The sequence below is a fragment of the Scylla paramamosain genome, chromosome 21 (genome assembly GCF_035594125.1).
Source record: "Scylla paramamosain isolate STU-SP2022 chromosome 21, ASM3559412v1, whole genome shotgun sequence".
NCBI classification, from domain to species: Eukaryota; Metazoa; Arthropoda; class Malacostraca; order Decapoda; family Portunidae; genus Scylla; species Scylla paramamosain.
In genome coordinates, this window is record NC_087171.1 from 12,158,267 (window position 1) to 12,185,766 (window position 27,500).

General features: G+C 42.4%; 2 protein-coding genes across 17 annotated transcripts in view; one reads left to right on the forward strand and one right to left on the reverse strand.

Moving 5' to 3' along the window:
• The window catches only part of LOC135111027 (ribonuclease P protein subunit p30-like), a 55,015-nt gene that overhangs the window by 11,006 nt on the left and 16,509 nt on the right, over positions 1–27,500 (reverse strand). For 13 of the 14 annotated variants that reach the window (XR_010273532.1, XR_010273531.1, XR_010273533.1 and 10 more), the window contains exon 1: positions 3,711–3,869. The exons of the other annotated variant lie outside the window; for it this stretch is intronic. The gene's annotated coding sequence lies outside the window, so the exon portion shown is untranslated. Of the gene's footprint in view, positions 1–3,710; positions 3,870–27,500 lie in introns of those variants that run through there. 14 annotated transcript variants of the gene reach the window in all.
• LOC135111026 (mucin-2-like) overlaps positions 14,222–27,500 on the forward strand; it is a 40,565-nt gene continuing 27,286 nt past the window's right edge. The window contains exon 1 of one of the 3 annotated variants that reach the window (XM_064023904.1): positions 14,222–15,030. In XM_064023904.1, the coding sequence (XP_063879974.1) occupies positions 15,022–15,030 (9 nt within the window). In that variant the 5' untranslated portion in view covers positions 14,222–15,021. The remainder of the gene's footprint in view (positions 15,031–27,500) is intronic. The other 2 variants (XM_064023903.1, XM_064023905.1) reach the window with 2 other exon arrangements.

The following is a 27,500-nucleotide window of genomic DNA, read 5'->3' on the forward strand; positions in this document are numbered from 1 at the left end:
ATAACTGAATGAAAGACTAGAGAAGGAAGTAGAAAAGGAGGAGGAAGAAAGAAATTCTTAAGATGCCGAATAGAAGAAACGAGAGAGAGAGAGAGAGAGAGAGAGAGAGAGAGAGAGAGAGAGAGAGAGAGAGAGAGAGAGAGAGAGAGAGGTAGGCTTCCTTTTCCCAAGGCTTAAAACGAAAAAAAAAATATATATATATATTAGGCTTCATTAACCTTGAAATACATAGGCCTATTTTGTACTTTCTTTTGGGGAGGAGGAGGAGACAAGACGAAGGAGGAGGAGGAGAAAACAGGTGTTACCCGGATCTCGTCCTAAATCGACACACACACACACACACACACACACACACACACACACACACACACACGTCACAAAAATGTTATTTTGAGTAATATTGTTATTTATTGTAAACAGTGGATGAGTCTCTCTCTCTCTCTCTCTCTCTCTCTCTCTCTCTCTCTCTCTCTCTCTCTCTCTCTCTCTCTCTCTCTCTCTCTCTCTCTCTCTCTCTCTCTCTCTCATTCAAATAATTATTTGTAATAATTTTAATTTTATAGGGAGTATCATTAGTTTTGTGTCGGTGGTGGTGGTGGTGGTGGTGGTGGTATTAGTAGTAGTATGGAAGAGGAAGCAGTAATGGTCATGAAGGCTAGTAGTAGTAGTAGTAGTAGTAGTAGTAGTAGTAGTAGTAGTAGTAGTTGTAGTAGTAGTAGTAGAGGTGGCACTAGTTGTGAAGATGATGATAATGGAGTAGTAGTAGTAGTAGTAGTAGTAGTAGTAGTGCAGGGATAACTTGAGGCAGATGCACCACGACCACTGACCTACATCCCTCACATTCCTCTCTCTCTCTCTCTCTCTCTCTCTCTCTCTCTCTCTTCTCTCTCCTCTCTCTCTCTCTCTCTCATCCTTACACACCTAATTTCCTTCCATTTACGCAAGAGTTTTCGTGTAAATATTTTCCTTACCGAATTTTAACATTTTAATCGATTTTTTCTTAAAGCGGTTCAAGAAACGCTGTCTTTCCTTATCAATCTCTTTCTTGTCAGTCTCTCCCCTCATCAACCCCACCCTCTCTCTCTCTCTCTCTCTCTCTCTCTCTCTCTCTCTCTCTCTCTCTCTCTCTCTCTAGCAAGGACAAACACTCGACTTCAAAATATTCAGAACCTCTTTCAGTTTTACCATTTACGAAACCAACAATAATCAACTTATTTATATTTTTTTGTAGTTTGTAGTTACTCAACTACGTACCTTTCCACGAAGCTTTGGGGGAAATTACTGGGATTTTGAGAGAGAGAGAGAGAGAGAGAGAGAGAGAGAGAGAGAGAGAGAGAGAGAGAGAGAGAGAGAGAGAGAGAGAGAGAGTGACAGGTGACGGACGAGGGCGGTGACAGGGGCGGGACAGAAAGAGGGAGAGGGAGGGAGGGAGGGAAAGGAAGGGACGGAGGGAGAGAAATATGAGAGGAAAAAAGCGAGACAAGGTAGATTTAGAGCAGGGGAGAGAGAGAGAGAGAGAGAGAGAGAGAGAGAGAGAGAGAGAGAGAGAGAGAGAGAGAGAGAGAGAGAGTAAGCGAACCTTGAGGTGAAATGACACGCCTCTTTCCTCTCCCTCACTCTAAAAGCACGCAAGCGGATCTTCCCTTTCCTCCTCCTCCTCCTCCTCCTCCTCCTCCTCGTTTCATGGCGGTATACTCGTGTTTGTGGCTTTTTTGGGGGTTGGTTTTCAAGGAGATAGGGTGACACTTTATTGGTGATGGTGAGAGAGAGAGAGAGAGAGAGAGAGAGAGAGAGAGAGAGAGAGAGAGAGAGAGAGAGAGAGAGTGAGAGAGAGAGAGAGAGAGAGAGAGAGAGAGAGAATAAGAGACAGAATTAGAGAGAGAAAGCGTACTACTAACATTCTCTTACAGCACAGTACAACCCTATTATCAACACAACACTAACACGTGAACAATCAGTAACAGCTCCTTCTACAGCGCAGTACACACAGGGCCCATACAGAGAGAGAGAGAGAGAGAGAGAGAGAGAGAGAGAGAGAGAGAGAGAGAGAAGCAGAGTTTTCCCTCAAGCTATCACGCCCCGAATCATCGTGTAATTTTTTTGCTGACGATATGATTTTGTTGCGATATTTTGTGGCCACGTGTTGAGGAGTACTCTAATATTATGGTGTTGCTTATCGTGTGTGTGTGTGTGTGTGTGTGTGTCGACAGGAATTACTCAGACGTGTGTGTGTGTGTGTGTGTGTGTGTGTGTTGGGGGGGGGGAGGAGGAGGATTATAAGGGACTAAACCAAATAGTAATAAAATCTTTCGGTCTTTGCATGGTCAAAGAGGAGGAGGAGGAGGAGGAGGAGGAGGCACAGAAATCCTCAACTAACACTAAGACAGTCGTTGGATGACGAGACGACCTCGTATTGTCACAAAAAAAAAAAAATATTATTTCCCTTTTCTTCTCCTTTCTTTCCCCCATTCATCCATTCATCATAATCCTGCACTGGTCTGCCTATCTACCGCTGCTCCCTCCAAACCTCATCCCTCTTGTGTCCACCCTAACAAGAATTATCACATTACCTCAAGATCCGCCGCCCCGGGGTATTACCTACACAAGCTACCTAACTTTCGCTCACCGTTATAGAATACCAGCCTAGTCTTGCCTAACTTGCCCCACCTCACCTACCCAGCTCAGGAACTTCCTCGACCCACCCAGCCTCTATAAATTTAACAGGGCCGTAAGCTACTGGCCAACTCGCAGCTTCCTTCATTTCACCGTCTCGTACCAGTATCTCTCTCTCTCTCCTCTCTCTCTCTCTCTCTCATTCTCTCTCTCTCTCTCTCTCTCTCTCTCTCTCTCTCTCTCTTGTCCTGCTAATTTGATTACTACGGAGATCCAAATCTTCGTATGCTTCCAAATTATCAAACAACTCGCAATCCGCTTCCATCATTTCATTGTCAGGTAAATTACTAGATCAGCAGCACGGCTCTATTTACTTTTTTTTTTTTTCACAGTGTTGGGGGACCTGGTGGGGAAAGCGGGGTTTTTGGATAGGGAGAGCTAAACTAAGCCCAAATACCGCCTCTTACCACCAAAAACAAGTAGGGAGCTGCCTGCTGCTGGTGTTATGATGGCCGCCATGTTCTCGATCTTGGTCTTGCCAATGTTACCTACGGGAAGGAACATGGTGGCCATCGTAACACCAGCAGCAGGCAGCTCCCTATTTGTTTTTTTTGTCGATAAGAGGCGGTATTTGGGCTTATTTTAGCTCTCCCTATCCAAAAAACGCCGCTTTCCCACCAGGTCCCCAACATTGTAGGGGTTAAAAGCCGAAAAAAAGGGAAAATAGAGCCGCGCTGCTAATTTAGTAATTTACCTACTGTCTCGTATAAGTAACTTTTTTTTGGTCAATCTCTCTCTCTCTCTCTCTCTCTCTCTCTTCCTCTCCCTCTCTCTCTCTCTCTCTCTCTCTCTCTCTCCTCTCTGTGCTGTTAATCTGATTGCTGCGGAAATGCAATTCCAAAATCTTAACATGCTCCCAAATTATCATGCGCTTTACCAATCCTTCCATGCTACCCATACCACAACACTTGTTACCTAATTGGGTATTTAGTGAAAAGCACTTATATAAACCAAATCACCAGTTACGTGACAATTTAGTGACACCACAATCAACACCATAATCTACTATTCTATTTATACCTGGATTAATCTATTACCTTGCACTGGTGGATACGAAGGAGAGGAAGCTGCACACGCGCACACAGCCATATGAACACACTGGGACACGGCTCCTACTGTACCAGAAACACGGGTTGGAAGGAAGGAATATAAACACTGCCGCCATCCACGCCACGCCCACGCCAGGCTTAACAGTGAGGCGGCCCCACGACTCCCGGCTGTTGGGTTCAGAGTTTCAAGTGATTCAAATGATTCGAACATATGAACAAGCAAACCCCAATGTTTTGTTCTCTCACGAGGAGTGTTTTCGAAAGGTACAGAGTTGATTTCTTTAGCTCTCATTTTTTTTTTTCTTTTTCGTTCGTGATACAGAATTTTAGCTAAATTATCACTAGAAAATGGTGGAAACAGTCTTGAAAACTGCAGTAACTTCCACCAGAGCGTGCTGGAAGGGCTCTAGAGCGTGGTTACTAGTACATAGTTAACACGCCCATTACAAACACATCCATTACAAACACGTCTTTCACTACATCCATAAACCTTCACTTAGGCCTTCCTCTCTTTTCCCTGCCGGGTAGATCCATCTGCAGCATCCTATTCCTGCACACACTCCTCGTCTCTCATCTTGAACAGGCCTGAACTACCCCCAGTCACACCCATTACATGCATGTTTCCCTTTCTTTTCACTGCATACATAAGCCTCCACTTAGGTCTCTCTCTCTCTCACTCTCTCTCCTCTCTCTCCTCTTCTCTCTCTCTCTCTCCTCTCTCTCTCTCTCTCTCTCTCTCTCGTCTAAAACCCACCTCAATGTCACACTGCCCTTGTTGCTGGTGCTACGTAATGCACAAATATCATAATGTGCTGAGTAGTGTGTGGTGGTGGTGGTGGTGGTGGTGGTGCTGAAGTGAGCCAGTTTTTTCCTTCAAGAGCAAGGTCATGCGTGTGCGCACACACACACACACACACACACACACACACACACACACACACACACACAATGTAAAAAAAAATTAGTGAGTAAAGAATAAAAATGATTCCTATTATAATACCAGAGAGAGAGAGAGAGAGAGAGAGAGAGAGAGAGAGAGAGAGAGAGAGATTGCTATCACGTTCTGTTGTGCAATCTGGGAGAGAAAAAAATGAAACCATCAAAAAGAAAAAAAGAATAAAACAAAAACAGCAAAGTAAAACAAGATCAGAGAGAGAGAGAGAGAGAGAGACAGAGAGAGAGAGAGAGAGAGAGAGAGAGAGAGAGAGAGAGAGAGAGAGAGAGGGAGGGAGGTCGTCGGGGCGCAGTGAATAGTGATGAGAGGAATGAATAAAGGAAATTTGTGAAAGCCGCCCCGGGCACGTGTGTGGGCGAGAAGAAAGTTTGGCGCGCCTCGTCAGGACTCCCACCGACGGGAAGGTACAGAGAGAGAGAGAGAGAGAGAGAGAGAGAGAGAGAGAGAGAGAGAGAGAGAGAGAGAGAGAGAGAGAGATAAGAAGATAAAGAGATAAGAGATTTCCAGAGGGTTATATAATGGGATCCATACAAAGTACCTTCTATTCACCGTATTACCATCTTTTTTCCATAATCTTTCATTCCTGTCCATAAATCTGTCCGACCTTCTCTTAAATCTCAGGTATTTTAAACCCTTTCCTCCCCAACCCTTTTTTTTTTTTTCGAGTGACAACAAAACCGTTTCCTTTTTATCTTAGACATACGCAATTCTTGGTTTATGAGAGAGAGAGAGAGAGAGAGAGAGAGAGAGAGAGAGAGAGAGAGAGAGAGAGAGAGAGAGAGAGAGAGAGAGAGAGAGAGAGAGAGAAATTGATTCACTATGTCTTGCTTATAATAACATAAGTATCAATTAATTACTAGTATAAAATTCTAGAAAAAAACTCTCTTCCTCTTTCTTTCTCCGTCTCTCTCTCTCTCCTCTATTGAATTATTTATTTATTCATTTATTGATTTATGTATGTATTTTATTTATCTATTCATTTATTTCTTACTTATTTATTGATTTTATTTATTTATTTATTTATATATTTAGGAGAATGTGTGTGTGTGTGTGTGTGTGTGTGTGTGTGTGTGTGTGGTGGCTATCGCTTGGTTTCGAGTCCCCGGGTCCCAGTTCAAATCCTCGCTGGGGCGGTCTGCTCACCGCTCGGCCAGCACCATCCTTCTTTCCTCCCGGATGGTGGATAGACGAGTGAGTTATGTATTACGAGATGCAAAAATAAAAATATGAAATAAGTGAATCAAAATACTATGATATACATGTATTGAGAGAAACATGAAGGTACGTATGCAGGAATAGAAACATTAAATAAAAACACCGTAATATACATGTGTTGTGAGAAACGTCAATAAAACAGAAGATACGAGAATGAACAGATGAAGGCATGTGAAAAACAACAATAAAACAAACAAAAAAATATATATAAATAAATGAATAAAAATACCAAACACATATTGAGACAAAAAGAAATTATAAGAACAGAAGAAAACACGAGACGATAGAATATATGAATAAGTAACAATAATAAAGAAAAAAAGAAACATAATATACGTACTATGAATATACTGAAAGAAACACATATGAATAACACACACACACACACACACACACACACACACACACACACACAGGGAATGATAAAATAAAACATAATGCAGCTCACTATTAAACCAGACGAATAAAAGAAGAAAACACAACATAACAGAATAAACAACTGATGCGTAAGTACAGACGAGTATAAAAGTGTAAAGCATTAAAGGGAAGCACCATCGATAACATTCTTGCGAGGGAAAGTTGAGGTGGCGGTGATGGTGGTAGTAGTGGCGGTGGCGGCGGCGACGGCGGCGGTGGTGGTGATGGTAGTGGTGGTGATGGGGGAGGGAGGGTCGTAAAATGAAGATGAGCCCGTGAAAGTGAATAAAAACCCGCCAACTGCAGAAGGAACGCCGCCAGCGACCATGACTGGATCCAACACGCCATGACTCGAAGGAGGAGGAGGAGGAGGAGGAGGAGGAGGAAGGAGGAGGAGAAGGTATAGTGGTGGTGGTGGTGGTGGTCTAGGTCACTCAAACAGGTTTTCGATCACGGTCATGCGTTAAGACAAACAGAAGTACACACACACACACACACACACACACACACACACACACACACACAGATAGACAGACATACAGAGACACTTACTTAAAGGAAATAAATAAATAAAAAGACGTCTGTTTGTTTTAAAGGAAAATCTCTCTCTCTCTCTCTCTCTCTCTCTCTCTCTCTCTCTCTCTCTCTCTCTCTCTCTCTCTCTCTCTCTCATCCGTACCTACAGAGAGAGAGAGAGAGAGAGAGAGAGATAAACCAGGAAACTTACACCCAAACAAGTGAGAACAATGCTACAAAAAAAAAAAGAGAAAAATAATAATAATAATAATAACAATCTCCAATCGTGACAATGGAGAACAAAAAAATTTCTAAGATCATTTGCCAGCGGTCTCTACTTTCTTCAGTGTCTCTCTATTTTGTCTTATTTTCCTGAGCGAGATATAATCACGGCTTGCTCAGTTTACGAGAGAGAGAGAGAGAGAGAGAGAGAGAGAGAGAGAGAGAGAGAGAGAGAGAGAGAGAGAGAGAGAGAGTAAAAGATACCCCATGCTTATTAGTAGTTTTGCCGGAGTTAAATATGATAATACTCTTATATATATATATATAAAAAAAAAGCGTGTAGTCATGTTTTCGATGTATTGAGTGGTTATACATACATTCCTTCCCTCAACAATGGAAGAAAAAACACATTTTATTTATATAATCTGTGTTCTTTTGTCAATAAACTCACTAACTAACTTGCAGGACGCTTGAAACAGTCACAATCCGAATCAGCGCATCACCGTATCAATTTAAAATAGGCTCAGTCATGATTATCGCTGTATTTCTCTCTCTCCCTCTCTCTCTCTCTCTCTCTCTGTTAACCATCCTATGTATACGCATTTGTTAAGTCTTCACATGCTCCCTCTTACCACATAAAGGCGATGGTGGGAATAAGGTACTCGCTCTGCTGCCTATGGGAAGGTGATTGAACGACGCTGCCCTCTATCCCCGACCTTCTACTACTTCTGTTACTACCACTACTACTTCTAAAAGACTGAGTGCTTCTTGTATGACTATTACTATCACTAAACTACTTCTCATACCAGTGATTTTATATCTCTTACTACTACCAGAACTACTGCAACCACCACCATCACCACAATAATAGTAATACTTGAGACGCGGAAGTAGAAGATTTTCACGTATAATCTCGTGACCCAATCTGTCTTAACTCTTCCAATACACTCATTATGTATCCCTACCCCTCATCCCCCGCCCACGCTGCGCCACAGACACACTTTCACTCTTATTACTTATTAGCGTGTGTGTGTGTGTGTGTGTTTGTGTGTGTGTCGCTTCCACAGATGACGCTTCGAACCAGTTTATACGCGTTAACTTGACTCGCTTACCTTGTCACATACTTTCCCCTCTCCTCACCCCTTCCCTTTCCCTCTTCCTCCCTCTCCCAGTGTCTCTATTAGCTAAGCACTGTAATTCTGAGGTTAATAGTGGAGTGCGGGAGTAAAATACAATAATATCCTGTTTGAATGCGAGGCTGTTATGGAATGGGATGAGAAAGACAAAATTTCAAGACAGGAATATTTAGATGGTATAGATGACTTAAGTAAAATTCTCAGGATCAAAAATCAGGATAGGACAAGAAATAAAGAATTCAACCGTGATAAAGTTAGATGAAAAGGTTTTTAAGTGGTAAAGGGCAGTGTTTCTTCAACCTTTTCTAAGTTCATGCACCCTTCTGGCAACTTTTGAGAAATGCACGCACCCAGGTTGGCTATCAGCGGTATTGGGAAAGTGACTCAGGGTCACTTAATTAAGCAAAAATTCTCAGGATAGGACACACACACACACAAACACACACAAAAAGAAGAGATAGAAAGGAATTGGTTTTAAAATAGTGGTAGATGAATGGAGTGGACTCAGGAATCAGGTCATTAGGGAGCTTTAAAAGGAGATTAAACTAATTTGTGGATGAGGATGAGAGGTGGAAATAAGAAGAAATGCTTCATATACGGACTGCCACATGTAAGCCGTCGTGCACCAACCTTAATGTTCTGATGTTCCTATGAGAGTGGTGGTATGAATGAACGATGGGAAAGGTGAAATAATGCTTACTTGATTTGATTGATTATGAAGAGATTATCTTTTCACACTAACAGGTCTCTCATACTTAAGAGCTCAGTCTAGTCCTCCTCACATAGCTTACTCTATAATTATATAACCCAGCTCTAAAACATCGTCATCATCATCATCTTTATAACTCCACTGCCAGAGAGAGAGAGAGAGAGAGAGAGAGAGAGAGAGAGAGAGAGAGAGAGGGGGGGGGGACGGGGGGGCCTAAAAATAGAAAGTGAGGGAAGTAAGGAAGGGCGGAAGGCTCCAGTGGAAGATGCTACAAGAGAGAAAGTGGGAGCGCCTATCTTAAGCGATCCTGAGCGCCCTTCCCACGACCCCTCCAGTGCCGCCACCACCACCACCACCACCACCACCATCACCATCAGTACGATCACCACTACTATCATCACTGTTATCACTACTACCACCGCAACCACTATTACTACCATTACTGCTGTTACTACCACCACCAGTACTACCACCATTACTGCTATTACCACCACTACGACCACCACTTATCATTGCCTCCATCGTATCACCACTACTATTACTGCTGCTGCTGCTGCTGCTGCTGCTGCTGCTGCTGCTGCTGCTGGTACTACTATTACTACTACTATTACTACTACTATTACTAATAACAATAATAATAATGATAATGATAATAATAGTAATTATTATTATTTTTATTATTATTATTATTATTAATATTATTATTATTATTATTATTATTATTATTGTTATTATTATTATTATCATTATTATAATAGAGAGAGAGAGAGAGAGAGAGAGAGAGAGAGAGAGAGAGAGAGAGAAGGAGAGAGAGAGAGAGAGAGAAAGTGTGGGCAGCAACAAGTGGTAAGGTGGGTGTGAAGGGGTCATGAGAGAGAGAGAGAGAGAGAGAGAGAGGAGAGAGAGAGAGAGAGAGAGAGAGAGAGAGAGAGAGAGAGAGAGAGAGAGAGATAATGTAACATGGTGTATTTTCTCCATTGATAGTTATGCAGAATCCATGTTGAACTGCTACAAGAATCATAAAAACACTCTTGAAAATCACCAATAACTTGCACTAAAGCCTATTGAAATATGACGCCCCAGTGGACAATACATTTCCAAGACGTATGAAATATGCCTATCCTTGCAATGGGGTGGAGTTACTGGTGCAGGAAATAGGACTGAAAAATATAGATATTCTTTCAAAGCCGAGAAAGGAAGTTACAGTTTCATTACGTTTCTAGCCCAGAGTGATGATAATATATTAGTTATAGAGACAGACAGTCAGACAAACGCACCGCCGGACAGTTAGATGGATAGAATAAATAGGATGAGGAGGAGAATAACCAAATAAACTGCTTCTTTCTTTTCTACTTAATCTCAAGGAAGGAAGAAGTAGAAAGGAGGACGAAGAGGAGGAGGTGGAGGAGGATATTCAGGAGGAGGATCTATGAGGAAGGAAGAGGAAGAAGAGGAGAATCTATAAGTTGTCACGTTTTTGTAAAGATTGCCGGCAGATCAAGGGATTTCAGAATAAAAGGAAGAGCTTAGCAACAGTTGGAGTGTAGAAGGTTCCTCGCCTTATGACCTCCAGTGTACATTGAGCGTGACTGCGATGGAAGGCAGGGTCCACACCTCGTTACCTGAAGGGGAAAACCTGTCTCAGCAGAACACCTGCCTGTCTGCCTGTCTGTCTCTCTGTCTGTCTGTCTGTCATACCTGTCCCTCAACTGTCTTCATACACCTTTTTCGTTTTTCTTTTTATCTGTTTTATTTGTTAGGTTTTTAGTCACTATATCGCACCTTCGCTTCTTGTTCTTGTTCTTTCCTCCTCCTCCTCCTCCTCCTCCTCCTCCTCTTTTTACCTTCCCTTCTCCTTCTCCTCCTCCTCCTCCTCCTCCTCCTCCTCCTCCTCCTCCTCCTCCTCCTCCTCCTCCTCCTCCTCCTCATCCTCCTCCTGACAGATTAGTACAATATACTACTAGAAAAGATGGCCCCAGGTGTGTGTGTGTGTGTGTGTGTGTGTGTGTGTGTGTGTGTGTGTGTGTGTGTGTGTGTGTGTGTGTGTGTGTGTGTGTGTGTGTGTGTGTGTGTGTGTATGTGTGTGTGTGTGTGTGTGTGTGTGTGTGTGTGTGTGTGTGTGTGTGTGTGTGTGTGTGTGTGTGTGTGTGTGTGTGAGTGTGTGTCAAAGTTTTTAGCTATTTTTTTTGGTCAAGAAATACCGAAAAACTTTGACACACACACACACACATACACACACACACACACACACACACACACCTACTACTGTACCTACCAGCATACCTACAGACATACAAACATACATACATACAGAAAGTTCGTTCGTCACAACAAAGTTTCTATTTCCTCTCCGTACACAAAACAGTTCCGGGGTCTCGCGTGTCTCTCCAGCAGATGCCCCTTCCTTCCTTCCTTCATTTCTTCCTGCCTTCCTTCCTTCCTTCCTTCCTTCCTTCCCTTCCATCCTTCCTTCCTTTCGCCAAACGGTCGTAAGAGACAATAGATAATAGAGCGTTAAGAGGAAGACTGAGCAATGAGGAAGGGTAGTATTAGCAGTAGCAGTAGTAGTAGTTAGTAGAGGCAGGAGAAAGAGAGATACTGTAGTGGTAATAATAGTAGCAACAACAGCAACAGCAGCAGCAGCAGCAGTAGTAGTAGTAGTAGTAGTAGTAGTAGTAGTAGTAGTAGTAGTAGTAGTAGCAGTAGTAGTAGTAGTAGTAGTGTTAGTAGTAAAAAGAGGGGAAGGAGGAGAAGGAATACAAAAGGAATACGAAGGGAAAGCCAAACAGCAACAGACCTTTTGGTCCTTGCAAGGTTGTACTTCTCCCCCATTCTCCCTCTTCCTCCTCCTTCTCCTCCTCCTCCTCTTCTTTCTACAGCCTCCTTCCTTGCCATCATTCCTTCCATCTGTGTCACTTTCTCTGCCCGAGCTGGCACGTCTTCTTGCTTCCTCCATCTCACTGTCCTCTTAAATCTTTATTCACAAGAGTTCTCCTTCTCTTTCTATCTCTTCTTCTCCCGAGCGTTATATGACCTCGCTGCTGTGGCGCCGAAATATCAGTCAGCCGATTAACCCTCCTCATCCTGTACCACAATCACTGATAGAAGGAATAGTAATAGTAATAGTGATGGATAGTAAGTCAACTATCGGTCTTTTCAGCTTTCCTATGTTTTTTTATGTTCACGTTGTCATGAACTGTATGTAAAACCCACCCCTCATCATCACTACCATCACTATCATCATTGCCATCATCACTAGTACATAGGTCACCTCCAGTTTTCCCCCACCCATCTCTGTTAGTTCAGGAGACCATTAGAGGGGGTGCACGCTTAATGGCTGAGGGTGTGTGGCGTAATGCTCAGCGCTTCACCTCACAACGGAGCTGCGGTACCCGGGTATGATGACGCGGATGGGCAGTCTTCTCACGCCCTCGCCTCGGTTATCTAGTCAGGTATATGCTGGGGCTAAATTGGGCGTTGTGTCTTGCATCCTGGGAAAGTCGCCACTTTTTGTATGTCTTCCGTCTAAGCATTTGTCTGAGGCGCCGTAGTGTGAAGAGGGTTGACTCTAGTCTAAGGGAACAGTTTCCTGTTGATACATAAACTTAAACATCCATAATGGTCCTTCCTGTGTGGGTACTGTTAGTCTGGCCTTCAACACTTCAGGGTGTCTTAGGATGCACGTCTGGTTTATTTCCTTGTAATGGCCTTGCTTAATATTACTGTATTTGTCTACTTATGCTCTACTGGAATACGTAACCCACACAAGGTAGTATTCCAGTGAAGAGCTATTTAACTCGTCTATGACATGGTGAAGCATTAGATGCATAGATGGATGAGCACCTGATGACTGGCTGAGTGTTACCTCCTCGTCTGTCTATCACTCTAAGTCCAAGGGATGTTTGACAGCTGTCACCATAAACAGCTGCAGTATCACTACCACCATCGACGCCATCACTGCATCGGGAAGGAACACAATATTTGCCTTGTTGTTTTCTATTTGCGAGAAAGTCCACACGGAGATTTTTCATTGGCAGCGAAGCGTCAGTGTTGCGTCAAAATAGAAACTTTACCACTGGGTTTGCTAACACTGCCGCGGCCTCCACTACAACCATCACCACCACCACCACCACCACCACCACCAGTACCACTGCTATTTTCACTACCATCAGTATTACTACCACCACCACCACTACCAATACTACCGTCACCATAGCCATCATCACTGTAGCTTTAATTTTGTGCATGTGTCCCTTTCTATATTTGTCTGTCTGTATGTATGTTTGCGTGGGGCACTGTCCATCTACTGTCTATTTATTGGTCTGTCTGTCTGTTGGGCTGTTTCCGCTCCCCTCACTCCCTCTCTCTTTTAAGCACACACACACACACACACACACACACACACACACACACACACACACACACACACACAGACGCGCGTCGTTGTGAATTTGTAATAGGCGAAAGAAAGCGAGGGATTCCTGGTGCCCGTTTCGTCTTCCTCGCCTTGCCTCGCCTCGCCGCTGAAAGAGAGAGTTGTGCGGGTCACCTAGGAAGGAGCGGGAAAGGTGTGTGTACTCTCTCTCTCTCTCTCTCTCTCTCTCTCTCTCTCTCTCTCTCTCTCTCTCTCTGAAAATGTGTTCTTTCAACGAATTTTTATTTAAAGAGCTAAAGTTCTGTGTGTTATCTCTCTCTCTCTCTCTCTCTCTCTCTCTCTCTCTCTCTCTCTCTCTCTCTCTCTCTCTCTGAAAATGCGTTTTTTTACGAAATTTTTAAGTAAACAGCTAAAGTTTCGTGTGTTACCGTCATCGTCATCATCATTATTATTACTATTCTTATCATTGTTACTGTCACCACCACCATCATTATTGTCTTCCTAAAGAGCAGATGCATGAAATGACCCCCCGCCACAAAAAAATAAAATAAAATAAATAGATTAATAAATAAAAGAACATTTCCAGTAGTAACTAAGACTGCCTTTCTGACCCCCATGAGGAAGGTCGGGAGGAGAGGAGGAAAGGGAATGCCTGGATGGGAGGCGACAGTGCGCCCATCCATCACCTGCAGCGCCTCTGTGGGCACCGGGAGGCGGGAATAGGTGCGCAGCCCGAGGGGGGAAGCGTGGCGTGCCGGGAGACGCAAGGAAGGCTGGGCATCAGAGGAGAAAGTCAGCGAGAGGGGAAGATCCTACTTGTTTCAGCTCGAAACGTTTGCTTTCGACTGGGTTTCGTAATGAATATGATGTGCGTGCGTTGCGTGCGTCGTCAGGCGAGAGTAAGGAAGTAAGCAGCCGAGGGCGGGGAGAAAAGAGGGGAGAGAGAAGAAGGGGAGGGAGGGAGAGAGGGGACCGCAGGTTTACGCTCTCTGTATACCAAACATGTGTTGCCTTCACTCATCCAGCCACCCAGTCTACCATCAATCCAGCCATCCAGCCAATTATCCAATCCAGTCAGTCACCTAATCAGTCAGTCAGCCAATTAACCAGTCAGTTAGCCAGTTATCCAGCCAACCAGGCAAAGCATTCAACCACCCAGCCAGCCATTTAGCCATTCAGTCACCCAATTAGCTATTCAGTCGTCCACCCAGCCAGCCAGTCACCCAAACATCCAGCCAGCTAGCTAACCAGTCAGTCCATCCAGCCAGTCACTCAACCGGCCAGTCAGTCAATAATCAGCCAGCCATCCATCACCCCAGCCAATCACCCAGCCACTCAGCCAGTCACCCAATCAGCTACTCAGTCATCCATGCAACCAGTCAGCCAGTCAGCCATCCAATCATCCAACCAGTCAGCTAGCCAGCCAACCAGTTATCCAGCCATTCAGACATTCATCTAACCAACCAGCCAGTCACTTAACCAACCAGTCAGCTAGCCAGCCAGACAGCCTCGACCCTGGCGCGCATTCCCGGGAGCATCGCGGGTCCCAACTTTCACGGCGGCGATATATAAGAGCGGTGCGTGCGGGCGTGCGCGTTTGTTTGTGCTGCGCGTTGCTGGAGAAAGGCAGCGGTCGCGGCAGCACCTGGTAAGGCAAGACGTTGAGTGGCGCTTACCGGTGAAGGACGTGAAGGATATCTTGAAGTCCTGAAGGGAGTGGTGTGTCCTGGACGACCTCAACGACCACCACGACCATGATGAAGGTAAGGAAGGAAGGAAGGATGCAGTGACTGTCTCGCAGGAAGAACGTTTTCTGGTGAGATTTTAATGTGTGAGTGAGTGAGTGAATGAAGATGACAAAGAGGAGGAGGAGGAGGAGGAGGAGGAGAAGAAGGGAAAGAAGTAGGAGGAAGAGGAGAAAGAGGAGTAGGACAAAGACAACAAAAGAAGAAGAAGAAGAAGAAGAAGAAGAAGAAGAAGAAGAGAGAGAGAGAGAGAGAGGAGAGAGAGAGAGAGAGAGAGAGAGGAGAAGGAGGAGAGAGAGAGAGAGAGAGAGAGAGAATAGGATCAGTGGGTAAGATCTGTCAGAAAGGATGAATATACTACTATAAGTATCTCGTGCACCTTCTGTCCCAGCCTGTCCCCGCGAGGCCCAACACGCAATCACTGTAAATACCAACCACGCCTCGAGAAGTGACGCCAGAGAGACCAGTGACTCTCATACCGTCACATCGTACGAAGATGAATATAATCCTGTACTACTGAGGAAAATCTAGCCTGGTATAAGCCTGAGTGACGGAAACGCAAACTGTCAGTTTTTTTTTTTATTTTTTTTTTTTTTCTCCTGTGGATTAAAATTTTTCCGTAATGTCAAAGAAGTTAATAGTTCACCAGTTTTCTATTTTTCCTCTTTTTTCCCGTGCATTCTTATACCAGGTTAGTTTTCCCAATAGTGCAGACTTGTGGGCCGCTTTGTATCAGAAGACCAAGGTGCTGGGGATGTGACACGCACTGTAGACATGTTACTGAGAGATGATTGACTGATAGTGAGAAAATATATAATTATCTGGTACGTGAAGGTAATTGTCCGTCTGATACTGAGAGAGAGATGATTCTTTGATACTGCGAGAGAGATAATAGTTTGGTATTGATTCCTTTTGCCTGAAACGATTGGATAATGTGACAGACAGAGAGAGAGAGAGAGAGAGAGAGAGAGAGAGAGAGAGAGAGAGAGAGAGAGAGAGAGAGAGAGAGAGAGAGAGCTAAACTGTAGGTACCGAGGGATGCAACAAATGCACTCTTTACTTGCTGCTCCTGAAGGTAACGAAATAGATGAGCAACAACAACAACAACAACAACAACAACAACAACAACAACATCAACATCAACAAAAACAACAACAACAACAACAACAACATCAACATCAACAAAAACAACAACAACAACAACAACAACAACAACAACAACAACAACAACAACAACAACGTGACTTAAGTTTCCTTGCGTGTACAACGAAGAAGACTGTAATGATCGTGGTCTTGCTAAGAATGTTTTCAGAAGAATGAATATCTGGACGATAATTATACGTTTTGTGAGAACTGGGAAGAGAGAGAGAGACTGGAGGCAATAAATGAAGATCTCTTTCACAAAATTTGATTGAAAAGATAATAAAGAAAATGGATATATAAATCAGAGCGGTAACTATAGTTTCTCTTTTATAATAATAAATAAAAAAAATCGCTAAGAAAGACATTAAAAGTAATAATTGAAAAAACAATAGCGAGCTTTCTTACAATAATTACATGATATAAAAACTAGTCAAAATAGACATTAGAGGTGATAATTGAAAAAAAAAATAATAATAACTTCTTATAATAATAAAAAAAAAAAAACTAGATAAAGTCACGAGAAAATACTAGAAGCAATAATTGGGGAAAAAAATATGTATATAAATCTTCGAGAAACTTGAACCTGATACCGAAAAGTGATACGAGTATAAATTATTTTCTTCTTAACAAAATTTAAGAGGCTACATAACAATAGTCACATTTTCTGATTGTCAAGAATGCACTTATATTTTTTTTTACTTCCAGGAAAAGAAACTTGCATTGTCCAAAACACACTGAAAATAAGAGTGACTTGTTTCCTCTCTTAAGTGAGTGAGTCAGGGACTGACTGACTGACTGACTGACTGACTGACTGAATGAGTGAGTGAGTGGTTTAAAGACTGAATGATTAAAATGTGACTGACTGACTGACCGACTGAATGAATGAATGAATAACTGGTTTGACTAGCTTCCTTACTGACTAGCTAAATGGTTGAGTGAGTGGGTGAATGAGGGGATTAAAACAACGGCCGACTGACTACCTGACTGAAATGGTGTCTAAAAAAATTGGATAATCTGAGAATACTGACTAACAAACTAACTGGATAGCTGTTTATGGCCTTTCGGATTGACTGACTGACTGACTGGCTGCAGTTTTACTTAAGTAGGGAGCGGCAGAGAAGGATGAGGAGGAAAAAGAAATAAGAAAATAGTAAGGAAAAGAGTGAAAAATTAAGGAAAGTGAGAAGGAAGAAGAGGAAGAAAGAGAGAAAGGGAGAAGGAATCACTGAAGGAGAGGAGGGAGACAGGGAGGGAGGGAGGGAGGGAGGGAAGTGAGAGTAAAGAAATTTCCTGCCTCTCGCTATTCTTAAGACAACAACAACAACAACAACTACTACTACTACTGCTGCTACTGCTTACTACTACAATACCACCACCAACAGTACCACCACCACAAACAATACCAACAAGACGAAAAGAACGAAAAAGAAGAACAAGAAGACGAAAAACCGCATTAACAACTTATTACAAGATACTAATGATTCAATATACCACAAATTTCACCACCACCACCACCACCACCACCACACGTCTCGCCACAACGCTAGCAGCTTCATCACGATCCAATAACGCAGACAAGCCGACGATGAGGCGGCGGTGAAATCTCGACTTTCTTCACACGTAGTTCTGTCTATACATGGACAGAGAGAGAGAGAGAGAGAGAGAGAGAGAGAGAGAGAGAGAAGAGAGAGGAGAGAGAGAGAGAGAGAGAGAGAGAGAGAGAGAGTCAGTTTGTAGTATTGTAACCGTATAATTTATAATATTACGTACGTTACCGCATATTTTTCAGTTCTTCAATCTTTCTTCTTCTTCTTCTTCTTTTACTTCTTCCTCTTTGTGTGTGGGGCAAGGACATGAAATTTTCGGAAAAAAGAGATCCACCAAATTTCCGCTTTCATAAAGAAAATCTACATATTTCCACACACATGCACTAAGATTCCCATCTTCAATCTTATGCTAGTTTTTTTTTCCCTCTCTCTTTCCCTCTCTCTCCCTCTCTCTCTCTCTCTCTCTCTCTCTCTCTCTCTCTCTCTCTCTCTCTCTCTCTTACTTTAGTACTTCAAACCAACGCGTCCTGCAGCAGCCACTCTTGCCTCTACTTACTGATCTTCGTTTAAGTCACGGAGTAGTCGACACAGATTTCTACACGTTTACTTAGATTTTACCCTCTTACAGTCCTGTCTGATTTTTACTGCCTTTCTTAAGATCCACTCGTGTTGTTACAACCCTCACTCCTTCCCCGTGTAGTGTAAGACTTTAGCTTCCCTATTAGCGCCCCGCTCCTTTCCTCTGCAGTCACTGGCAGATCGAGATAAAATGCCAGACATACACTAAGATTTCCTTGTCTCCTCAGTCCTTGTCTAGTCTCTCTCCTTTCTTAAGACTCACACGTGCTGTAACACCTCCACTCCTTCCCATGCAGTCCTGATACCTTGTTTATATTGTTCATCCTCATAGAGTAAAATTTTCCTCTTCTTCAGTCCTGACTAGTTTTTTCCTCCCTTTTTTTAAGACCCACACGTGCTGTAATACCCCTGTCCTCCCCTGTCTGCCTCTAGTCCCTATCAGCGCCCCGTCACCTCCCACACGACACGCGGGTCACGTTGCCTTGACTCACGGCATTATAGCGACTCGTCCTCCCACCGTTAACCCCCACCGCTTCTTCCCGCAGGCACTTTCACTGACGCGCAAACAAATGCATAGTTTTTAGCACTCATTCGCTTGTGGTTCAAAGGAGGGAGAGGGAGTGTTCTGCGCCTCCCTCTACCCTCTCTCTCCCTCTCTCTCTTTTACCTCCCTCGCTCGCTCGCCCTATAGCCTCTACTTCCGCTAGCAATAAATACTCTGGTGGTGGTGGTGGTGGTGGTGGTAGTGTAATAGTAGTAGTAGTAGTAGTAGTAGTAGTAGTAGTAGTAGTAGTAGTAGTAGTAGTAGTAGTAGTAGCAACAGCAGCAGTTCGAGACACACACACACACACACACACACACACACACACACACACACACACACACACACACACACACACACACACACAATTAAAAATGACATAGCAAAAAGATGAACAGTGTGTGTGTGTGTGTGTGTGTGTGTGTGTGTGTGTGTTGTGTGTGTGTGTGTGTGTGTGTGTGTGTGTGTGTGTGTGTGTGTGTGTGTGTTTGAGGAAATTAATGAACTGAAACCCAAACCACGAACTAATCTTCTTGAGAGAGTAAAAGTGAAGGAAAAGCAGGAGGAGGAGGAGGAGGAGGAGAGGAGGCGCCGCAGGGCAAACGTTTTTAGGCTTTGGAAGTAGGACAGGAGGAGGAAGAGGAGGAGGAGGAGGGGGGGGAGGAGGAGGTTACATTCAGGTAGACGGAGGTAAGAAGGTAAAGAGAGAAGAGGGAGGGAGGAGGGGCGGGGAGGAAATGGAGGGAGGAAAAAGGAGAAGGAAGAAGGATGATAAAAAGAAAGTAAATGAAGCAGAAGAGAATATATATATATATATATATATATATATATATATATATATATATATATATATATATATATATATATATATATATATATATATATATATATATATATATATATATATATATATATATATATATATATATATATATATATATATATATCAGCTTAATTGACTTTTTTCCTAGATGTTTTACTAAATAGTTTTACAGTTAGTTAACAAATATCGGAGTCTAAGAAAGAAAGAAAGAAAAAAGGAAAAGAAAGAAATTAATAAAAGAAAGGAAACCAATATTGCTTCGGAATATAATATACAATATCATGCCAAAATTAATGGTTTCTATTTAAAATCACTACTTTCTTCTTTCTCCTCCCCCTTCTTCCTCCTCCTCCTTCTTCCTTGTCATTCTATGTCCATTGTGGGAAGAGGGAAGGAAGAGCTTGAGCATTCCTGCCTTTCTTCCGTCCCTCCCTCCATGGCCTCCCTCTCCTCCATCTCCTCTTCCTCCTCCTCCTCCCTCTCCTTCATCTCCTCCTCCTCCTCCTCCTTCTCCTCCTCCTCCTCCTCCTCCTCCTCCTCCTCCTGCTCGACACTCTCTCCACTTCAGATCCTCCTCCTCCTCCTCCTCCTCCTCCTCCTCCTTACAGATTAATACAATGTACTCGAAAGGATGGCCCGGGGCGAGTGTGTGTGTGTGTGTGTGTGTGTGTGTGTGTGTTATTAGCATGTTAATCGCTTGGTTCTCCACTTTCTCGTCTTAAATCTCATTATGTTTCGATACCTTGCTGTCAGTGTTTCATCTCCACTTCTTAAGAGGACTCGCAGATCTCTTGGACTTTTACCCTCAGAAATTCACTAACCACTTGTTGTTTAGCGGCCACTCAAAACCCTTGTCTCCTTGGCTCAGAGGGAGATTGAAAAGAGGTCTAGGTAAATATGAATAGGAATGACAGGTGGATATACGTAAGTGTGTGTGTTTCAGCCAAAGAGCTGCCACATATAGGCCTGTTCGCTTCTTGCAGCTCCACCTGTGTTCTTATGAGACTACAGACTTATTCTACTTGTCCTTACTGCTACAAGGACATTGATCAAGGACCAGATAATGAAAAGAAAAGGAAAGAAAAGCACTCAATTCCCAGCTTCGAAAAGGTCAAAGGAAGAGATGCAAGTCGTAGGAGAGGAGGAAAATAAAAAAAAAAGAAAAAAGATAAAAAGAAAAAGATAAAAGTTCCAGTGTTTATTACTGGAAGGGGTGAAGGAGTGAAGATACCGCCTGAGAGAGAGAGAGAGAGAGAGAGAGAGAGAGAGAGAGAGAGAGAGAGAGAGAGAGAGAGAGAGAGAGAGAAGAGGGAAGGAAGGAGGGAGGAAAGAAGAAGGTATAACAGTAGACTTTCTCTTCTTGAGGGATGGCTGTGGAGGGAGGCTGGGCACGCACACACACACACACACACACACACACACACACACACACACACACACACACACACACACACACACACACACACACACACACACACTACCTGTCCATTCATCACTTTCCTTCCTGCTGGGCATAAGGAAAAGGTGTGTCAGAGAGTGAGAGAGAGAGAGAGAGAGAGAGAGAGAGAGAGAGAGAGAGAGAGAGAGAGAGAGAGAGAGAGAGAGAGAGAGAGGATAACGAGATCTTTGACCCAAGCTTTCATACTTTCATTCGTTCACATTAAGAAAAAGAGAAAAAATATTATCAGTTTGTAATTAAGTTCAATTTTCTTTTAAGTGAGTGTATATATTATTAACTTGCGGAATAACGAGATTATATAAAGAGGAAAAAAATCAGTAAAACATTGAATGAACATGATCTCAACTTTGAAATGATACCACTGTTAATAACGATAATAATAATAATAATAATAATAATAATAATAATAATAATAATAATAATAATAATAATAATAATAATATAATAACTTACATAAGAGTATCGGTGAGGTGATGATGGTGGTGATGCTAGTAGTAGTAGTAGCAGCAGTAGTAGTAGTAGTAGTAGTAGTAGTAGTAGTAGTAGGGATGAAGATGATGTTAGGAATGGTAATGATGGCGGTGATAGCGATATAATTAATAGTAATAGTAGTAGTAGTAGTAGTAGTAGTAGTAGTAGTAGTAGTAGTAGTAATAGTAGTAGTAGCCTGTATAATTGTAGTAAAGCTATTAATAGAAACCTAAAGACAACAATTTGAACAGAAATGCTTCCATAAGAGAAAATGTTATTATTAGTTATTATTGAGTCTCTTCTCCCCTCCGCTCTCTCTCTCTCTCTCTCTCTCTCTCTCTCTCTCTCTCTCTCTCTCTCTCTCTCTCTCTCTCTCTCTCTCTCTCTCTCTCTCTCTCTCTTCATGACACAGTACCTTACTTCCTCCTTTCCTCCTCTATTTTCTCACAATTAGTCTTCTCCTCCTCCTCCTCCTCCTCCTCCTCCTCCTCCTCCTCCTCCTCCTCCTCCTCTTCCTCCTCCTTCTTCCTCTTCCTCTTCCTCCTCTCCAAGTGTATAACACATGATCCTGAGAGAGAGAGAGAGAGAGAGAGAGAGAGAGAGAGAGAGAGAGAGAGAGAGAGAGAGAGAGAGAGAGAGAGAGAGAGAGAGAGAGAGAGAGAGAGAGAGAGAGAGAGAGAGAGAGAGAGAGAGAGAGAGAGAGAGAGAGAGAGAGAGAGAGAGAGAGAGAGAGAGAGAGAGAGAGAGAGAGAGAGAGAGAGAGAGAGAGAGAGAGAGAGAGAGAGAGAGAGAGAGAGAGAGAGAGAGAGAGAGAGAGAGAGAGAGAGAGAGAGAGAGAGAGAGAATTAATAAGTAGAATTCATAGCACATTATTTTCAAAGCTAAGAAAAAAAAAAGAAAAAGAAAAGAAAAGAAAAGAACCAAAGACCTAACTAAACACACACACACACACACACACACACACACACACACACACACACACACACACACGTATCAGATTGAGTGTTTCTGGTTATGGTGTGTACAAATATTTCTCACTCCAGCCCTCCCTTCCCCCAAACCACAACCATCACCACCACCACCACCATCACCACCACTACCATCTCCTCTCTCCCCCCCACACACCACTTTCCCTTCTCTAAGCCTATAGAAAGATGCCCACAAAACTTTCTCTCCTCTGCCCACTGCCCGGGAAAGCTCTCTCTCTCTCTCTCTCTCTCTCTCTCTCTCTCTCTCTCTCTCTCTCTCTCTCTCTCTCTCTCTCTCTCTGAACAAGCCAACAATCTGTTCGGTTTATTTTGTTCTTGTTCTTCTTTAATTTTCTTGTTCTTCCTGTTCTTGTTATTTTCCTTCTTTTTTCTTGTTCTTGTTCCTGTTCTTGTCCTTGTTTTTTGTTCTTGTTCTTGTCCTCGTTCTTCTTATTCCTCTTCTTCTCTTCGTCTTCTTGTCCTCCTCCTCCTCCTCTGTTTTATGTGATTTACTTCTTCTTGTCCTCTTCTTACTCTTTTTTTATCTTATTTATAAGTATATTTTTTTATTCATTTATCTATTTACTTCATTACTTATTTTCCTTATTTATTTTCGTTACATTCGTTCTGCAATGATAAAACGTAACACTGCTATTCTCCTTCCTCCTCTTTTTCTTTTTCTTCTTCTTTGTTGTTCCTCTGGTGACGTAAGAAGCTTTTTTTATTTCCATAGTTGTGAATGTCGTACCTTTTAATTCTATATGTGACAAATGTTGTTGCCCTTTATCAATTTCCTTTCTACCTTCAAATGTCTTTCTTCAATGCGACCAATCCATTTTTTTTTCCTTTTCTTTTTATTGTTTCACATCCAGCTTTTACTTTTTTTGGTTTTACATGTACTTTCATTTTATTTTTTTTTGTTTCTCTCTCTTTCTCCCTCTCTCTAACTTCAAATGCAACTTCTTTTTCGTACCTTCTAATCTTCTCCTCTTTTGAAGCTCACGCACGTATTTTCCTTCATAATTATTATTTTTTTCGTATATTTGAGTTTTTTCTTAGTAGCTTCAAATTTGCTGTTTTACTTAGTTCAAACGAGGGTTCTTCTTTTCCTTTTTGAAGCTTTGTACCTGTCTTCCTTCTTATCTTTTTTTTTTTTTCTCTCGAGTTTTTAGGTTTGAGTCTTCATTAGAGCTTTTAATGCTGCCTTCCCTTTTGAAGCTTTTGTTCTCTCAAACCTCTCTTTTTTTCTTTTATCTCAAGGTCTTCTTTAAATCATCCACTGCCGTCTTTTTTCTTCTTAGATTCAAAACTCACTCTTTTTTTTTTTTAGTTCAAACAAGCTTCCATCTTTAAACCTTCCACCACCGTCTACTCTTCTTAGCTCTAAATCTATATATTTTTTTTTTCCTAGACGAAACGCTTCTTCTTTTCCTTTTTATTTATCTTGAAGTTTGAGTCTTCCTTACGAATATTTTCCAGTACCATCTTCCCTCTTAATTTCAACCTTCATTTCCAAACCATTCTTCCTCTTTTCCTTCTTTATTTTATTTATTTATCTATTTTTATTTATTTATTTTATTTTTTTCTAAGTTTCAAGTTTCAGTACCATCTCAGTTTTTTTCTTTTTTTTGATTCAAACGATTTTTTTCTCATATTTTTTTCTTTTTTCTTTAAGTTTGTATCTTCCTTCTGTATATCTTCTATATTTTCCAGCACCGTTTTCTCTCTTTAGTTTCAAATTTAATTATTTTTTGCTTCAAAACCCTTCTTCTTAACCCTCCACTCCCCCCACTTTTTTTTTTTTTTTTTTTCCTTCGTATCTTTAAGTTTGGATCTTCCTCAACCCAGCGCAGCCTTTCCTCCGTGGCCTCAAAATGCGGTCCTTCCTCGTCGGATTCAAACTTTCCTAACTTTCTTACGGTTTCCACACAGGGGCCTCTTCTCTTCCTTTCGCTGCCACGCTGACATTTACCGCCACAAGTCACGATGTGGGTCGCGTAGGAGTAGGGAGAACCACCAGTCGTTAAATACCGTATGATAATAATGTCTAGTATTGATTAGGTGAAAAAAATGATAATAAATAAATAAAATAAAATAGAATAATAAATAAATAAATAGATTACGAAATTAAAGAATAATAATAATAATAATGTTTAGGCAACGAACAGATAGAAAAATAGATAAAAAAGCAAAAAGAAATAGATAAGTAGATGAAAAAATGAAAGAAACTGCCTAATTTAATAATAAGCAAATCAGTCTGTCTCTATTTTCTCTTTTTTTCACGTGGGAAAGTTTTTTTTTCCTACATTTTGGCATGAGAAAGTTTTTTTTTTCTCTCTCTCAAGTAGATAAAAAAAGATAAAGGAGCCGCCTAATTCAATAATAATCTTCACTCACTCTCTCCCTCTCGCTCTCTCTCTTTTCTAAGTGAGAGAATCCTTTATTCTACATTTTAGCATGAGAAAGTTATCTCTCTCTCTCTCTCTCTCTCTCTCTCTCTCTCTCTCTCTCTCTCTCTCTCTCTCTCTCTCTCTCTCTCTCTCTCTCTCTCTTTCTCTCTCTCTCTCGTTGAGGCATTCAGGACAAACAACCTTATCTTACCTACATGAGAAATTCCTTTTTTTTTTCACATTTTACCTTGAGAAAGTTATTTACAACCCTGCCTCCTCCCCCCTCTCTCTCAGCACCAGCAGCAGCAGATGCGCAGGTGGGAATGTCAGGAGGGCGACTTTTTGCTTCTCTTCTGGTTTGGGTGATGCGCCAAGTGTACGAAGAAGAGAAGGGGGAGGGAAGGAGGGAAGGGAGGTACTGAATGGACCGGCCGAGGCGCACTGAAGGGATGGGAAGGGGGAGAAGGAAGCGTAGAAGGAATAGGAGACAATAGGGCGTGGAAGTGGAAAGGGAAGGGCAAGAAGAACTAAGAAAACGTAGAAAAGAAGAAGAAATACTGAGACAAGAAGGTGAAGGAAGAAGTGGAGAGGATTGGAGGCGAAGGAGAAATGGAAAAGGGAAACTAATTGAAGAAAAAAGAAAGAAAAGCAGACGAAGAAGAATGGAAAGGGAAACTAGTCAAAGAAGAAAAGAAAGTAGACGAAGAAGAGATGGAACGGGAAGGACGAATGAGGAGAAACATGAAGGAAGGGAAACTAGAAAGGGAAGACATGAAGAGAAAGGAAGAGAAAGGAAACGAAAGAGACCACGAACCGGGGGAGTGGGGGAGGGGGTGTAGGAGGGGAGAGGGAGAGGGAGGGAAGGGGGCAAAACAATAGCGGGTAAGTCACAGTCACAATACACGTCCGTTCCTCGTCTTCTTCTCAGGCCAGACGCTTCTTCGCTTCCTCGCTTCCTTCCTTCACTTTCTCGTCACTGCTTCTGCCACCAAAGGAAACCCAGCCCCGTCTTTCCCTCACACTTCTATATGACCGCCGTTCATTGCGAGGCTATCTGATACGAGTATAACGCGGGCTTTCTCTGGACAAGCTTGGTCTACAGAATATTATGCGCGCTACAAACACCCAGAACTTGTTATGAATACTGAGACCGGATTGGGGTTGTGAAGAATTGCAAATGAAATGCGGAAGAGAGGGCTTGAGGGAAACTGTAAAGATAGTAAAGACAGGCAAAGGTGGTGAAAGATAGTAAAAAACAGCGTTCCTTGTATAGATATCGGTTAAAATTGAAGACAAATAAGAAAATGGTCGGAAGTTTAGCTGTCTAGCTGTCGGTCACTTTTAACAAGCTCCAGTGAAAGTTATTTGAGTTTTTAAATGTTTTCATGATTCCTGTGACAGTTTAACCAGCTTTCTACAGCCACGAGAACTCGACTTATCTCCGTGGCCTTTCAAAACAGTCCGTGTGAGAGAACAAAGCGTCTCTGAACAGTCTTAAGCCTCCAGGCAAAATTTATTCAAACTCCATTCTCTCATCAAGACTGTTTTCAAAGGCCACAGAGATGACTAGTCAGGTTTTCATGTGTATTTATCGCACTGATGGAGTGGAATACGTGTTGAATCACCACTAGAATCGTGAAAAACCCAATACCTTCCACAAGAGTCTGGTAAATGTGTTAAGAGGACGAAATATTGAGGAAAATGATCCTTAGTGGCAGCGGCAGGGGTCTCCTTCTAGCCAATGGACGTGACTATCTAGCATCTAATGTAGGTCATCTGGTCGAGAATTCCGGGGCAGATTGGTTGGTGTGGGTCGCAGGAGTTGGACGTGGCCTGCCTGCTTTGCATCAAGGTGGAGAAGAAGCTACGACATGGACATTCTGTTACTGATGAGAAAGTAAATCTTGAGAGAGTCGAGAAGAGTGTGAGTGTCAATGTACTGCAAGCGTATAGAGTGAGTGTTCCTTGCAGTGTGATTAGTTTACATTAGAGGGGGATCTGATAGAAGTCTTTAACCGTTGTAAGGAATGTAACAAGGGTGGCATTAACAAGGATGACATCAACAAAATCCTCAGGGTCAGTAATCAGGTATCAAACTTGATAATAATGACAGATAAAAAATGGTGCATAAATAGAGTGGTGGATGACTGGAATAGAGTGAAATATAACATGTTCTTTTGCTCTCTCTCTCTCTCTCTCTCTCTCTCTCTCTCTCTCTCTCTCTCTCTCTCTCTCTCTCTCTCTCGTGTTAGTGGTAGTGAAGGTAATTCCATTGTTAGTGTTCCCGCCGCCCTTACGTGACTTTCGCCGCGAGACTCCAGGAAAGGAAACAGGAAGAGTGAGGAAGACTAGAGCCACTTGCAACTGTGCGCCTCTGTTTCTGTTACTGCTACTGTTGGTGCTACTACTACTGCTACTACGCTTGCCTGCCTTCCTTCCTTCTTTCACTCATTCATTCCCCTTTATTTATCTTCCCCAATGACCGAGGTGAGAAGGATCGAGGGAATTATCTCTCTCTTTCTCTCTCTCTGCCTCTCTCTGGGGAAAAAAAAAATAGAAAGAAAGTC